The sequence below is a fragment of the Chiloscyllium plagiosum genome, unplaced genomic scaffold (genome assembly GCF_037043375.1).
Source record: "Chiloscyllium plagiosum isolate Xiang-an unplaced genomic scaffold, Cpla_swu_hap1 HiC_scaffold_53X, whole genome shotgun sequence".
Taxonomy (NCBI): Eukaryota; Metazoa; Chordata; class Chondrichthyes; order Orectolobiformes; family Hemiscylliidae; genus Chiloscyllium; species Chiloscyllium plagiosum.
Window position 1 is genome coordinate 14,380,622 of NW_028270191.1, and position 17,050 is coordinate 14,397,671.

The 17,050-nt window shown below is 41.9% G+C and overlaps 1 protein-coding gene across 2 annotated transcripts in view; it reads right to left on the minus strand.

Moving 5' to 3' along the window:
- csad (cysteine sulfinic acid decarboxylase) overlaps positions 1-17,050 on the minus strand; it is a 47,735-nt gene that overhangs the window by 20,954 nt on the left and 9,731 nt on the right. For both annotated transcript variants that reach the window (XM_043682011.2, XM_087985448.1), the window contains 6 exons: positions 14,756-14,882; positions 11,771-11,861; positions 8,209-8,315; positions 4,836-4,951; positions 2,668-2,747; positions 965-1,019 (listed from right to left, as the gene is read on the minus strand). In XM_043682011.2, coding sequence (XP_043537946.1) covers positions 965-1,019; positions 2,668-2,747; positions 4,836-4,951; positions 8,209-8,315; positions 11,771-11,861; positions 14,756-14,882 — 576 coding nt within the window. The remainder of the gene's footprint in view (positions 1-964; positions 1,020-2,667; positions 2,748-4,835; positions 4,952-8,208; positions 8,316-11,770; positions 11,862-14,755; positions 14,883-17,050) is intronic.

Genomic DNA, 17,050 nt, shown 5'->3' on the forward strand with positions numbered 1-17,050 from the left:
TTGTTCAATTGTAACTATTATGACACAGGGTAAACTCTCCTGCTTAATTTAAACCAGCAACAAGATTTTTCTCATACAATAACCTGTGAAAATTCAAGAGACAAAGAAGTAAAAATTAACAAGTTTCTGAATGTATAACAGAGAATAATTAGTGTTTACAACTCCTTCCTCTCACCTATCTTTTACCTTCCCCCTTCTACAATACTAGCCCGATAAAACCCCTGATTAAAAGATTTACAAAATAAAAAAAGTTTCTTCTCAAAACCAGGCAGCTTTCAGTTTTCTCCGTATTCCTGTCGTCTTTTCTTCTTGGGGATTCTCCTTCACAGGTTACTGATCGATAAAAGATACCTTTAAGAGCTATTTTTCTGGACAGTGTGCAGATGTCATTGGCTTGGCAGTTCTCCTCCCAACTGTTCAATTTACCCTAGTGTTATACCCCCCCCCCCCAAAGCATCAGATTGGCGTCATTGGCTTTTAAAAGATGGCCAATATACCAAATCCAAACTGGATTAGAGTTAGTGTTTGTTTTGGGGTATATTTAAACTGATTGGCCTAATTCAAATCTGTTTCGGTCTCCAGGCAACTAGCTACCCCAGTAGCTGAACCACATATTTCCATTCTATCTTATTTGAGAACACTTTGTGCCGTCACTGCTAGCTTTTACTCTTAAAACTGCAGTACACCCACATCTTCATAAGATTACAGAAGGAAGGAGAACTCTGCAATTCAGGGTCCCACATAATCATGTCCCCTAGTCTGTGCTGGAGTCATAGGGTTATCACTACTGGCTTCAATGCTCATGGGTGGGACAGAATTCCCTCTACATTCACCCAATGAGTTGGACTAATTGGGCAAGATATGTGGAACCCAGACGTCAGGAAACAGGGGAAAATGGGGCAGGGAGAAATCAAGACACCAAAACAAAAACTAGCATTGCCCATTTAATGCAAGTGGTACATACCTTGGACTTGGCTGCAGAAATCTGCTTTTCCAGTTCTTCTGGAATCATCTTGCCCCTATTCAAATGTTAACACATGAAAAAACATTTTTAAAGAATGATACAGACCTCCCACACCAACAAGCTTAGCGGGTAACAGTGAGCCAGCATTAACAGGTACACAGTCTCCCAATCATCTCTACCAGAGTCCAATTTCCAACCAACCACTCTTCTCAAACAGTATAAGATGTTCTTCCATCACCTTGGCATTGTCACAAGTGTCTTGACACATGCAAGACAAAAAAAAAAAGTGGATTTATTCCAAGCAATACTCTAATTTGTACTACCAAATGACAATACTAAAAGTACTGGAGTAAACATTGCATAACACGCCATTTCCTCAAATGAAATAGTTAGAGATACAAGACAAGACTCCGTAGATAGCACACATGCCTTCACAAATCATTGTGTTTAAGAACCATTTTGGAATCTGGAGCACACAATCTATGCTGTTATTCTGGTGCATTGTTGTCAGATTCAATCGTTCACATGGGACATGAAGCCAAGGTCCCATTCTGCCCTCAAAAGGGAATGGAGGACAAATAACTATTTAGACAAGGACCAGATAATGCATACGTGCTGCTGATGGAGGAATGAACATTGTGCGCAATGTCATGGGAGGCCTCCCTTGCTCAAAACAGTAATCTTCTACATAAACCAGCAAGAGATGGAGGCTGCAACCTCATTGTAGGTCTGAAAGGTGGTACCCCTGGAAATATGACACTCCCTCACTGATTTGCAGATTCTGATGCTTAAGCCCGTGACACAGACACAGACACACAGACGCACGCACGCTATTGCCCGCTCCCAAAAGCCTTTGAACAGAATGGCTTGTTAGAACATTTCAGAGGGAAGTTAACAGTCAACCTCATTGCTGTAGGACTGGAATCACATGTAGGCCAGACCAGGTAAGGATGGCAGATTTCCTTCTCAAAAGGAAATGAGTACCAAGCTGCGTTTTTACAATACTTGGTGATAGTTGGTGACAACTATCAGAGTAACCTTTAATTATAGAAATTTAAAATCCATTAGCAGTCATGATGGTATTTGAAGAGCATTAGTCTGGGCCTCTGGATTACTAGACCAGTGATATTACCATCACATAACTGTCTGTCTCTCACCTTCCTATTGAACTTTTCTTCATGAGACCACTTGAAAAAGGAATAGGTCATCTCTGTAAGAGTACAGTACAGGAGACTTCCTAACAAAATCTTAAATTTGCAATGAGCATGGTGGTTTCAAGTGTTCTGTTGCAGTCAGACTTCAGCAGGTAATGAAAGACCCACTGAAGTTTGGAGCTTGGGACACATCCCCAGAAAAACAAAAAAAAAAGTAGAAGTTGGGAATAGCACAGCAGTGCAGGAGAACACCAAGGTTGTGGCGGGGGAGGAAGGGAGGGAGGGACGACGACGACAACCACCAAATTTTGGTTTTAAAACATATGGAAGGAGCTCCACAAAGAGATCCTAAGAGAAATCAATCCCGGAAGGAGATGGCTTCCCTTTGACCAAGCTGCAAGTCATTTCTCCTGATATTTTCTTTCTCCGAGAGCTATAGCACTTCTGAGAGATGCTTTGAGACATTTTTGTGTAAAACGTACAAGTTCTTGTTTAGATCCTTAGGAGGGATATAGTTACTTAAAAGCTAACACCACACCAGTGACTCACCGTTGATCAGCTTTTACCAAATAGACATTGTCTGTACCCAGACCCTGGAATGCAGCTCCTTTAGTCACAGAATAATGGCACTGGGAATGAAGGAAATCATACCAGTTCATTATTTTATGCAGTTTTCAGCATGATGGCATAAAACAAAAAAGGTCTGCTAAAAGGAATATTAATGGCAAAAAAAAAGGTCATTGGAGGAGATCAGAGGCTGATTAGAGAACAAACCTTGGTGAAGGAAGGCTGTGCAGTGTTCACTGAGGTGCAGGGCACTTTGCCCAAGATATTATAAAAGAAGGGAGGGCTATCCTTCAAAAATTCAGAAGGAAGAAGAACAGGGACTGATTAAAAGAGTTTTGTAAAAAGGGAAAAAACGTCAGGAATTTGATGCAAAGCGAGAGAGGGGTTGCTTTGTATTCTTATTCAAAACACTTGGAGCAGCGAAAGGGGGCTTATCTCTAATCTAGGAAGTGAACTGGATATTGCAGTAAAATTATTTGGCACATATGGGACGAGGAGCGCGCCAATTGGTCAAATATTCCAGATAATCACAAGATCCACATAAACAATGTAAAAACAAATAAATTTAATGCAGAGGGTATACAGTTATACTTTTTGCTTTCAGGCATTGCATTGTTATAAGATACTTACCAGCAGAGAGCCTTCTCAGTTGCACCTCAACTGACTACTTGGATGTCGCAGTAGATTGCAGTATTTGAGGAAAAATTGACAAACCTGTCGATATTTCATGTGGCCATTCGATTGAACAAGTTTGATTGCATTGAGGTAAATATTTTTAAAAACACTATCATAATTGGACAGAAAACAATATAGAACACTTCAGGGTATTTGAGGCATATAATTTGTGTTGGGTTATCAAGCATACCAGCTCATAAAGGTGTTGGTAAAAAAAAGTTTGGTATACTTCACTGAATTAAAAGCTATTTAAAATCAATAAAAATCAATTGATAGACATCAGTTGGTGTACCATAAGTGGAACATCACAAAATTTGTGGAAAGCATGACCCCCTATCTACTGAGGAGGCCTGTAGCCAAGGAAATTTGGGCTCAGAGTTGCTGAGCTAGAATATAATTTGCAGATATTGTGGGGCATCAGACACGGTGTTAATGGAAGACACATCTGGACAGTTCTGTTTTAGAAGGCAGTCACACCCATTGGGTGCAATAGAAAACTTACAGTTGGCTGCGATGACGGACAGCACATAACTTTGATCGGTAGGAAGACACACAGACACACAGACACACAGACACACAGACACACAGACACACAGACACACAGACACACAGACACACAGACACACAGACACACAGACACACAGACACACAGACACACAGACAAAAAAAGAGGAGATGCTATCAGGGAGACAGGTACTGATCACCGCTTCAGCGATGAGAAGCTGTAATTTGCCAGCTACCAGCACAAAAGGAATGCACTTCATTGCTGGAATCGGGCAGGCTTAGAGCAGGAGGGAGCAGATCCACAATGGAACTCAATGACATTTGAGGAGAGCTGAAGAAGCTCTAGTCCAAAGTAGAGATGTAAACTGGGTTGTTACTGGAGCTATGCATCAAGGGTGCCAGAGGAAGAAGTTCCACCTGCTCCAGAGATTTGTAATAACATCACTGAACAGGGGGATTGAGAAAAAGGCACTCACTGAGGACTGAGATCAAGACAAATATCTTCACTGAAAAGGGTTGTGAATTTTTGGATTGGTCTATCCCCTGGGATTGTAAATGCTCCATTATAGAATATATTCAAGGTTGAGATCATTGGTCACTCATGACATGTAACAATTTGAAGGGGAGACAAAGTGGAGTTAATGTAGTAGATCAGCCAAGATCATATTGATAGTACAGCTCAGAGGACTTACACTCAGCTTACAGTGCAAGATAGGAGAGATATAGACAAAACAAAATATTGTGAGAAAGACATCACGCACTCAAGATGGAGGCGAGTGAGGCTTTTTCCAGGGGTGGAACAGTATTAAAGTTCTGGAGAGGTTTAGGTTGCAGACTGCAAGAAGGAATGTTAAGGAGAAAACAAAGATTTATTTCAGAGGCTAATTAAATGACAAAAATCATTTCATTTTTTGTTTTAAAAAAGGCCATAGAAACAGACCAAGCTACAAGTCAATCCCTAAAGAACTCACTTCTTCAGAGGTGAAGACGGCCAATCTCGGCATCTCCCATAGGCCACATTTTTTAATTTCAGGGAAGAGCTTGTACCTGGCCAAATTCATAGCGTACATATTGGACATAGAGCCTCCTGTGGATAGAAGAATCATTCCAAAATATTGTTAATAAATTCACCGTTACCAATTTCTCTAATCACTGTTACAAAACTCTAAAGAGAGTTGTGATGATACTGCTCCTTTAACAAGGTTATGCTGTCCTTGGGTTTTTTCCCTCTCCAGAGAGGTTATAAAAACAGCGATTCCGAAAAGTCTGGCTTGGATGGTTTTTAGGGCCAGTTTGATTATAACTAACAGATATTGCCTCACACAAAAGGCTCGAGTTTTTAAAAAAAAAACACTTGCACAACTAAAGGAAAGTGGCCAGTTCTCCTAGCTCAGCTCGTCTCTGGTTTGGTTTGGTTTCAGGAGTTTGGCTGTTCACAAAGCAGGCAGTCAGTTTGAGGCTGCTGATCCAGGAAACAGCTACATGGAAGGTAGTGTTCATGCTGAATCTCACAAATCTCCCCCTTCCCCCTCCCTCCCCCGTGTTTGATCTTATCTTTTGGGCCAAGGGGTGTTTATGGGGATTGATACAAGTATTGGGAACAGCATAATTAAGTTGGGATAATCTATTCGGATTTCAGATAGATTAAGTTATTCTATATTCTGTTCTCTTTTGTTGGTATTTCATTTGGTAATCTTGTAAATAAATTTTGTATTGTTTGAAACTAAGTGGTTTGACCAGCAGCATCCCTCCTGTAATATCTGCGTTACACCTGCTTAAAACAATGAGCAAAGTTAGGGTCTGGGCTACTTTCTTGAAATGTTTTGAGGTGGTCTGGCCTGGTCCATAAACCATAGAGCTGTGTTTTAGGAACTGTTAAGAAGAAATCCATCCTCATGCCTGAAGACTGTCAATTTCTTTTCCCTTCCCAATTGCTGCAAGCTGTAACTTTTAACTGGTACATCAAAAGATCTTTAACAAGTGGGAAGTAGCTACTCTGTACCTCATACAAACAAGAGGAAGTATTGGAGAAGGAAGATAAAGAAGTAGCGTTCTAATCAGCGCAAGAACCATTTCAGCAAACCTAGCACTGAACTGCTTTCCCAGTCTTTCCTCTGCCCATACCCACATTTCTTTTCATAGATGTACATACAATATTTTCTATAAACTTTAACTTTAGTGGCAACTCCAGAAATTGCAAGGCTTAACTTCCAGTGCACTGCCCCAGTGAGGTAGAACAAAAGTTCAGGATGAGAACTAAAGGCAGTGGTAGAGCCCATTAGGGACCAAAACACACTTGTGAATGATGCGAGTAAGGCTCTTCACGACTAGTCCAAGTTCACAATGGAGGGGACAAAGCAGACTTGGTTAGCAGCAAGTGTGAAATAATAAATAGCATAGTGAGGTGGGAAGCATCAAAAAAAAAAAAAAGTTGTGGATCTTTGAACATGGATGAACCTCTAGTCCCACACTGAAAATGTATCCCAGACTGCTAAAAAGAGGGGGAGGAAGTAACTGACCATTGTCCAACATGGGCACAGTGCCAGAGAGGACTGTAACACAAGGGAGGAAGGAATCATAGGCCAGTCAACCTAAAAATTCTGTCATGGCAAACTACAGGCAGCAGAAATCATTTGGAGACAGAGGAAAGGTGGTGTCTGACTAATTGAACTTAACATTTTAAAGGGCAAAAACAAGGATGGTTGATAAGGTTCACATGTTTTCTGTCAGCTGTATGGATTTTACTAAGGTTTTTGACAAGAGCATACATGGCAGACAGTTCAGAAAGTGAATAGCTCAAGCAATTCAAGTGAAAGTTAGATTCAAGGCAGGCTCAGCTAAAGGAACCAAAAGGATAATTAGTCCTTCTTCATATCACCTCCACTTAAATCTCTAATCATTATGTGTAGATGTGTTTCCGAATGCAACAAAAATTGACTGCATGGTTAATAGCAAAGGAGAAAGCTATCAACTGGAGGAAGACATCAATGAAAGGTGGAGAGAAAAGTGGCCATTGGAATTCAATCCAGAGAAGCAGAAACTAATGCAGCTAGGGGAGGGCAAACAAAGCAAGGGAACCCACAACAAAACGTGGAAGCTGTAGAGCTAGTGGACCTTATCCTCAGGAGTCTTGAGAGGGTGAAAGTGAAGAGGATATTTCCTCTTGTGGGAGAAACTAGAGCTCAGGTATCACAGGGTTAAAATAAAGGGATTGCCCATTTAAGACGGATAAGAATATTATTTTGTCCTCAGAAGACTTCGCTCTCTACTTCCACCAGCTTCTGAGGAAGAGAATCTTCAAATATTTTGAAAGACAGGGGTGGATGGGTTCTTGGTAAGAAGGGGAGGGGAAAAAAAAAAAAAGGTGAAAAAAAAAGTTATTGGAAGTATGCAGGAACATGGATTGATCAGATCAGTCATGATCTTATTGACTAGTGGAGCAGGTTTGGGTGGCCTACTCCAGCTTCTCATTTGTAGAGGCACTGGTTATGGCTTGCTAAAATTTCCTGGATTCAACCAAGAAAAGAGGAAGGGAGAAAGTCATTGTAGGCCAGTTACTATTACAGGAAGGACCTGATCCACTCGAGAGGTTAAAGGGAGATTTCAGAATGTCACCAGGACCAGAGAACTCGAAGTCATCAGGAATGGCTGGGGTTTATGCATTTGGAACAGATGAGGCAGAGGGATCTTATGGAGGGTATATTAAAATCACAATGGGTCTGGATAGGAAGAACATAAATTTCTTTAGGAAGTCAGTGACTAATGGACACAGATTTGAAGTCATTGGGTGGAAGGAGTCGGAGAATTATTTTCCACTTGCACTAAATCTCTACTAAACTCTGGTCTTAGGGACACTCTGGACATACCAAGCGTTTTGGAACGGTTTTGCTCGTTCACAACAAACTGCAAATTTTATATAAAATGGCCATTTGATTTTGGATTCTTTCACCAAGGAGGGAGAAGGAGAATCTTTTTCACTCAACAGGTACAGAATTTTTGGAAACCCTTGCCTCAGGATTGTGGGAGCTCAGTCATAGAGAACACACAAGACACAAATGGATAGATTTTTTACATATTGAGGCATACACAGGCCGATGGGGACAGTGTGGGAAAATGGCAGTGAGGTAGATGACAGCCATTATCATGTGAAATGGTGCTGCAGACTTAAAAAGGGGCCAAATCGCCTCCTCCTACTTCCTATATTCCACAGCTTGCTGCATAGAACATTGGACAAGGATGGCATGTTATCCACATGGGAGAAGAAACATTGAAAAATTGGGATTTAAAATTTAAAAAGACACCCAATCTGACTGTAGGCCAAATTCCTCGAGTTGTGGCACTAACCTGGGCAAAAGATTCCATCGCCACACTCCCATCCAACAAATGCACGAAGCTTCTTCAACACCACTTCCTCCATCAGTACAAAAACTGGTGCAATCTCATAGGTGTATCTGCGGGCGAGAGTGTTTCAGGGTAGGGGAAGAAGGGGGAAAAGAAGAAGAGAAAGAAGCATGAAATGAGTGCAAGTCATTCCAATGAAAGAATGAAGGCAGCAAGGCAAGAGAGAAGCAGGAGAGAAGACAACAGGCAATGGTATAGGAGGGAGTGGGGAAGAAGAAAAAAACATCACAAGACAAAGGATGGGAAGAGTGGTAGCATGATAGAAAGAACAATCTATACCCAGTAGAAAAAAAGTGCAGACTGATTGCGAAACAAAAATGCTGGAAAATCTCAGCAGGTCTGGCAGCATGTGTGGAGAGAAAATCAGAGTTCATATTTCAGGTCCAGGGACCCTTTGATGGACTGGAAATGTTCACTCCTTTCTCTTCACGGATGCAGCCAGACCTGCTGAGATTTTCCAGCATTTTGTTTCGCAATCAATACAGAGTGCTGGTACCAAATCCGAAACTGCAAGACTAATATTACTTAACAGCCCAGTCAGGGAGGCAAATGCCAAAACTGCCCACATTAACCTTGACAGAAGACCTTTGCAAGACTTGAGGCACCAGCAGCACCTCAGTCAAGTGGCCATTCCTTATCTACAAGTCCAGACAGCAGGTATGCAGGCCATTTGACTGAAATAATACTCAGTTGGTCACAAACAATAGCAGAAAATATACTAGGCACCCTCAACCAAACATTTGGGTTCAGTACTCACTGATATTCCGTTTTAGGATTGAAAACTGCCAGTAGGCACAAAGTCCCATTGCAGTTTTCCATTAACATCCCATATTGGCCAACTTCAGATTCAGCCTGGAAAGTGTTTTTCTGAAGGTGGAACAGAGCAAGTTGACAGGATAGTATGAGTGCGCTTTACTCTATATCTAACCCCATGCTGTCCCTCTCCTGGGAATGTTGATGGGGACCATAGACAGGGAGCTTTGCTTCCAGTTTAAAAATAAAAAGTAGGGGCGCATTACCCTGCATCTAACCCAGTGCTGAAATTGTCCTACTGGGATCCCAATATTGCTTTTTCTTAACACCAATAATTCATCACAACCAAGAGCAGAAAATGTCAAACAAGGCCCCTTCAAATCTAAAACAAGGATGACTGAACATTTCAGGTAGTTCAGGGCTTCCTGTGCAGAAGTGGGAATTGGAGACTGAAACATTCATGGAATTATATTAGTGGAGAACTGAATGCAGAAGATTAACTCAAATGGGTAGATCAGAGGAGAGGTGGTGGTGGTGGGGTAAGTTGGGGTGGAAAGCCATTAAAAAGGAGGAGACAGGATCTCAGTGTGCCCCTTTCTATTGAAAAGGTTCAATTTCCAAACACGTAATTCTCAAGAGGGAAACATGAGCATGGAGACCGGATAAACAAGAACTCTTATAGGAGGGTTTTTGCTGGACAAAGTGCAAACTTGCCCTCAGGGTGCCATTTGGCCATACTGTGCCAGGAGGGCACAAGTGTAGACATTATACGCACAGGATGCTTTTAAAATGGATAACCACATAAAAGTTCCTGTTCTATTGTACCTATATGGGTTTTTGACCATGACAGAACCAGATGGACACATGTGTGGAATGTCTGCATTGTCATAAAGCCACCACAAAAGGTCTGCACAACAAATGGTAGCAAAAACCTCAGCATTAACAATAGTGCACGTCAATCGTCTACACAGAAGTAGGGCAGTGTATGCTGCTATGTAATGCCATATTTTGCAGAATGCACTGGAACACTTTGGGGAACAATCATACAGTCCTGCTGAGGAAAAACAATCAAGGCACCACTTGGGATACCTGAAGGAGTCCTTGACAGGAGAATAATGGGACCTCTCTCTCATGGAAGGTTTTAACCATCTTATTTAATTTGTTTAATAGAAATGACTACAACCCAAATGTGTCAGTGTTTGCAAGTCCTCAAACGTGCTTTAGAGATAATGACAAATCAAATTTTAAAAAGATAGACTTGCATTTCTGCAGCACGTTTCAGCCCCAGAATGTCCTTTAGGGTAGGAAATCTGCCTCCTGACCCAATCTGGCCTACACAACTCCAGATCCACAACAATGTTTAACTCTTAACTGACCTTTGGGCAAACAGGGATGAGCATAAATGCAGGCCCACTAACAAAATAAATAAAATAAAATACAAAAAAAATACATAGACGAAAGTCACCTTTCAGCCGGTAGAATACTTTTGTAAGTGTGGTCACCATTGTAAAGGCAGGAAACTCAGCAAATTCTTACAACAATGCGATAATGACCGAACTGTTTCTTGTAATATTAGTTCAGGGATGAATATTGGCTAGAATAGCTCCACTGCGCGCTCTCTCAAAATAGTACTCCCTCAGTGTAACACTGAAGCGTCAGCCCAGATTTTTGTAAAGTGGGAGTCCCTGGTTTCCCTGACGACCCTAGTACCCACAGTTTTGTGCTTCAGAAGAGAGAATTCGGAATACTTTTTCTCTTTGGTATTTTTGATTGTGGTCTGAAATGGGAAAAGGACAGTGGAAAGAATGGCTGCACTTTTGAAAAGCAAACTAGGACGTAACGTAAGTGCTGTTTACACTGTTGTTTCTTCGTTGGGGGGGGGGGGGGGGGGGGTTAAAAATAACTGGCATTAAGGGATGCATACAAAATGAGATCAGGCCAGCAACAGACAACTGATTAGGCTGTAGAGTAACCATTTGTCAGTGGCAAAGGCTTCTGCCCATCAACAATTGTGATTGGTTCCCAAGAAGCTGAACAGCTTGTGGATATGAATGATAGCCAGAAGCCTTCGGACTATGGGAGGTCTCAGAAGAAAATTACCTAGAGCCTGCAGAAAACCAGTTTATTTTGCCTTACTTGTATGAAAGCAGGAGCATACAGCAACAAGTCATGAGAATGCACAATTTTATACAGCAGGCTAGAGACTTAACTGTTAGAAAGCTTATGTGGAATAGTTCATAATTGTTTACTTATAGCTACAATCTATTTGTTTGAAATAAATAGGCAGTCATTCTCATTAAGTACAGGACCTTGGACTATGCTGTTATCCTGGGTCTAAAAATACAGGGAACTTGGAGAATTCTGCATATTTGCAGAAAATCTTGAACTTGTGTGGCAACCTCAGGAATAGCAGAGGCATGATTTCCAGCACACTACCCCCAGTGGAAATGATAGAGTGCTAGCAACTGAGCCACGGCTGACAATATTCTACAATACCACCATATAAGGAAAATGGGGATGTATGACTTGTATCTGTATGAACCCAATAGAAGAGAAAGAGAATCCAACGTGCACCTTAACATTGGCACAAACCTAGAGACACCTCAGCTGGAGGGCAAGGGGGTGGGTCAAAGGAAACCCAAAAGAAAAAAAAAAAAAAGGGGGGGCTTTGTTCTCCAATTTCTAATCAAATGGCATTGTTTAGAATACCCCTGCAAGTGCTTGGATTGGACCATCAGTAAATGTTGCTCACTGGCTTGTATTCAGGGTTTCTGTTATATAACGACCAACCAAGGAATGATGATCCAGTCCTGCAAACAGCTGGTTGTAAAATCGAGGATGAGCTGAAGGGAATAAACAAAGATACATCTCAGTTTATTTAGAAACAATGTCAAGAAATCCCTTCAACTCAAGTTTCAGTCCACTTCAGCTGCCTAGGCTTCTAGCACTAAAACCCCCTCTCCCCCTTCAGAGGCTCCTTAAAAGTTTACCTCTTTGACCAAGATTTCAGACATGTTTGAATATCTCTTAACGTGGTTGTGTGTCAAACTTTGTTCACTAGTGCTCCTGTGAAGCACTACAGAATATTTTACAACATCAAAAAGACTCAGTCACTTCACCGAGTGAGTTGCAGTCCTGACTAACAGCAGACTGAACAGGGATCTTTCACCTTGGACACCAAGTTCTACATGCTGGCTGAGTCAGACTTGATCTCAATCCCGGTAGGGAAGTGTTCAAACAGATGCCAGAGTCTGATGTTTTCCATTCTCCTCAAAATCTTCAAGGGTTGCTCTGACACGATCAACATTGCAACAAACTGAGGCAAGTGTGGCGCTAACCACAAGGCAAGTGCTCTCAACAAGGAAGGGAGTTCATATATCTATTTAGCAGAGGCCGACCCTTCCTAAGCCCCACAACTCTCAGCCTCGCCCAGTGAGATGGAGCTTGTACAATAACGCCATCATATCCGAAGAGGATGAACAGAAAAAGGTTAGCAGTCCTCCATGAAAAGATCTGGATGGGATGCATCCTAGGTCACCAAGGGAAGCAAAGTTGGCAAGGTTGTGGCCACAAACCTCTGACCATACTTGGTTAAAAAAAACAATAGTGTCAGAGGACTGGAGGATTGTCAGTGTTTGAGCCCAATTTCAAACAAAAAGCAAGGAGATCAATTTGCAGATCACAGGCCAGTCAGGCCAATGCTAGTAGCAACGCTCTCATTAACAACCTGGCCTTGTGTATACAAGGCAGAATTTCAATGTCTGCTGAGGACAGAACTTGGAATCATACTAAATAATGAGAACAACAAACTTCAAGAAAATAGACAGGCTGACAAAACAGACTGATGACAAAAATGAAATTTAATGCAGACATGTGTGCAAAGTGATATAGAGAAGCATAGCACGGAAACAGACCCTTCGGCCCAACTGTCCATGCTGACCAATCTAGTCTCACCTGCCAGCACCTGGCCCATATCCCTCCAAATCCTTCCCATTCATTTACCCATGGGAGATGCCTTTTAAATGTTGCAATTGTACTAGCCTCCTTTGTTGCCTGTTCAGGGATTGCGATGTTCCAACTTCCCTAATATTGATTGGAACCTCCTTAGTGCCAATAGTTTGGAGGGAGCGAGCAGATTTTGTCAGGTGCGTCCAGGAAGGATTCCCGACTCAATACGTGGATTTGCCAACTAGAGGGGAGACCTGTATAATGAAAGGGAAGTGGTCAGCTCTCTAGCTGAGCACTTTAGTGCAGTCCAGAACTGGTTGGCAGTTCAACAGTGAGTGGTGTGGAAACTCTTCAGCACTTCTACTTTCAGCCTGTAAGTATCTGACCTATTTTGTACTGTGTTTTAAAGGGGATTTGCTTATTGGGACTGTTGTGTATATTCGGAACAGTATAATGAAGTCTAGTTTAGATAGACTGAGTTCTGTAGGGGTTCTTTACTCGGTTTGGTTTCATTGTGTAATTTTGTGAATAAATTTTTTGTTTTAAAATCTATTAGTCAACCTAGCTAGCTTACACTGGGTAATTTTCACTATACACTTACCAAAACAAATTGCAAAGTTATGAGGTCTGGGCTGCTTGCTTAAGAATGTTTTGAGTGGTCTGGCCTAGTCCATAACATCAATTTACTTAGAGTAATACCAAGTCAGACATCTTGATGGCACAACCACAATAAACACCATGTCATCTAAGCTGGGGCAAGGTGAACAGCCAGGAGTTGTGGTCCACATTGGGAGGAATGACTTGGGTGGGAGGGGGAAAAAAAAAAGAAAAAAAAAAAGGTCCTGAAAATCAGAAGTTAGGGAACCAAGTCGAAAGTTAGCAAGCAGAACAAAAAAGTAGTAATCTCCAGGTTGCTCCCTGTGCCACGCACGAGTACAGAAATAGCAAGATAAGGCAGGTGAACGCATGGCTGGAAAGAGGGTGCAGAACAGAGGGCTTTAAATTCCTGGAATACTGGCCATGGCTCTGGGGAAGATGGCACTTGTAGAAGCCATCTACGTTGTACCCAAACAGAGCTAGGACTGAGGCTGTTGTTGGGGCATTTGGCTAGTGCCGATGGGGAGAGGTTTAAACTAACTTGGCGTGAAGTGGAAACCACGAGTGTATGTTGGGGGTGAACAGCAGGGCTCAAAATGCAAGGATACAGCTGGCACCAGCCGAGAAAGAGTCAGATAATAGGTTAGATTAGAATAGGGCAAAGGAAAGAAAGTACTAAAAAGAGTTAACATGCATATTTGTAAATGCACAAAATATACTAAATGAGGTTGGGGAGTTACAAACCCAGATTGCAGTGTGTGGAATTATGACGTTGTAGCAGTGTGTGTCCCCTGACCGAATCAAGGGGAAGACAGGGCGTTAAATATTCCTTTGTACAAAGTTGTTCAGGGGAAAAAAGGTAGAAAAAAAGCAAAAAAAAAAAGAGAAGAGGGATGGTAAGAAAAGACAGCAACGAGCATAAAAAGGGAAAATTGCAAAATCTTCAAAAGGCATATAAAAACAGTAGGACTTCAGTTTAAAAAAAGGAGTAAGACTAGTTAGAGACCAAAAAAAGGAAATACGATGGTGCAGGGACATATGATATTTGACAGTGATTTTACGAATTTGAAACAAACTTTGAAAACGTACAGCTGAGTTAAAAAACCAAAATGCTCCACCTGCCTTTTGACATGCACAATAAAATACGGGACACTTTAAACCCCAAGAAATGACAACAGATGATGTCACTGACCAGTTTTGACACTATATCGGATGATGTCTTGGCACCGCTCCAGGAGTTTCTCAGGGGGTTCACCAGCATCAACTAAGTCAAGGTCAAGAAGATCCTGTAGCTCATCTGGTCCCTTCCATTCACATACCTACAGCCAAAATAAGTAGGAACAGAGGTTACCACATTGCAAGAGGTAAGTAACATGCTTGAAGGAATCCTTTCAAGGCTTCTGGGTTTTGTTGCACAGACCAACATTTATCACCCAATCAGAATTGCACTTGAACAGACAGACTTGCTGGGCCATTTGAGAGGGTACTCATGAGTCAGATGTACAGCACGGAAACAGACCCTTCTGTCCAACTCATCCATGCCAATCAGATATCCCAACCCAATCTAGTCCCACCTGCCAGCACCTGGCCCATATCCCTCCAAACCCTTCCTATTCATATACCCATCCAAATGCCTTTTAAATGTTCCAATTGTACCAGCCCCCACCACTTCCTCTGGCAGCTCATTCCATACACGTACCACCCTCCGTGAAAAAGTTGCCACGTTTCACAACATCTTTCATAGGAAAGAGGCCAGAATTGCACACAATAATCTAAAAGTGGCCTAACCAAAGTCCTTTACAGCCACAACATGACCTCCCAACTCCTATACTCAATACTCTGACCAATAAAAAAAGGAAAGCATACCAAACACCTTCTTCACTATCCTATCTACCGGCAACTCCACTTTCAAGGAGCTATGAACCTGCACTTCAAGGTCTCTTTTTTTCCCAGCAACATTCCCAAGGACCTTACCATTAAGTGTATAAGTCCTGCTAAGATTTGCTTTCCCAAAATGCAGCACCTCATTTATCTCAATTAACTCTGCCACTCCTTGGCCCACCTGATCAAGGTCCCATTGTACTCTGAGGTAATCTTCTTTGCTGTCCACTACACCTCCAAATTTTGGTGTCATCTACAAACTTATTAACCATATCTCTTATGCTCACATCCAAATCATTTATATAAAAGTGACAAAAAGCAGTGGACTCCGCACCAATCCTTGTAGCACACCACTGGTCACAGGCCTCCAGTCTCAAAAGTAATCTTCCACCACCACTCTCCCAAGTTTTTAAAAAAAAAAATCTCAACACCAGGTTATAGTCCAACATGTTTATTTTAAACCTGTTGGACAATAACATTGTGTTGAGATTTTTAAACTTTATCCACCCCAGTCCAACACCAGCATATCCACATCACTTCTACCTTTGAGCCAGTTCTGTATTCCATGTGATCTAACCTTGCTAACCAGTCTACCATGAAGAACTTGTCAAACGCCTGACTGAAGTCCACATAGATCACATCCACCACTCTGCCCTCAAGCTTCTTTGTTACTTCTTCAAAAAAAAACTCAAGTTCACGAGACAGGATTCCCCATGCACAAAGCCATGCTGACTGTCCCTAATCAGTCCTTGCCTTTCCAAATACATGCAAACCACACTCAGGATGCACTACCATGTGTTTCCTGAGTCACATGCAAAAAAAATCCAGCACTAGTCAAGACTTCAAACAAAAGCTGCATACAAGTCTGTCTCTTGTAACATTTGGGAGACAGGACTAGTGGGTACAGGTCCTGCAGTGAGAACAGGCACAACTCGAGATGAATTAACATCAGACTGGAGGAACAGTTGCCAATTAAACTAGTTATAAAAACATGGTAGAGCATGGTTTGGGAAGTACCTTCTTTCATCAGGTCTCAGTCCCATGTTAGCAGATGTTATGACATCATTCCTTCAACACATGCTTTATGGAGATGTATAGCAAAGAATAAGAAAAATAAAAAATTAAAAAAGACCCTTCGGTCCAACTTATCCATGCTGAGCAAAACTGATCTAGTCCCATTTGCCAGCACCTGGCCCATATCCCTCCAAACCCTTCCTATTCATATACCCATCCAAATGCCTTTTAAAATGCTGCAATTGTACCAGCCCCCACCACTTCCTCATTCCACACACGCACCACCCTCTGAAAAAGTTGCCCCTTAAGTCCCTTTTATATCTTTCTCCCCTCACCCTAAACCTATGCCCTCTCATTCTGGACTCCCCGACCCCAGGGAAAAGACCTTGTCTATTTACACTATCCATACCCCTTGTGATTTTGTATAAGGCCACCACTCAGTCTCCGACACTCCAGGGAAAACCGCCTCAACCCACTCAGCCTTTCCCAATATCTCAAACCCTCCAACCAGAGCAACATTCTTGTAAATCTTTTTGAACCATTTCAAGTTTAGAGACTAGAATTGAATGCAGTATTCCAAAAGAAATGGCCT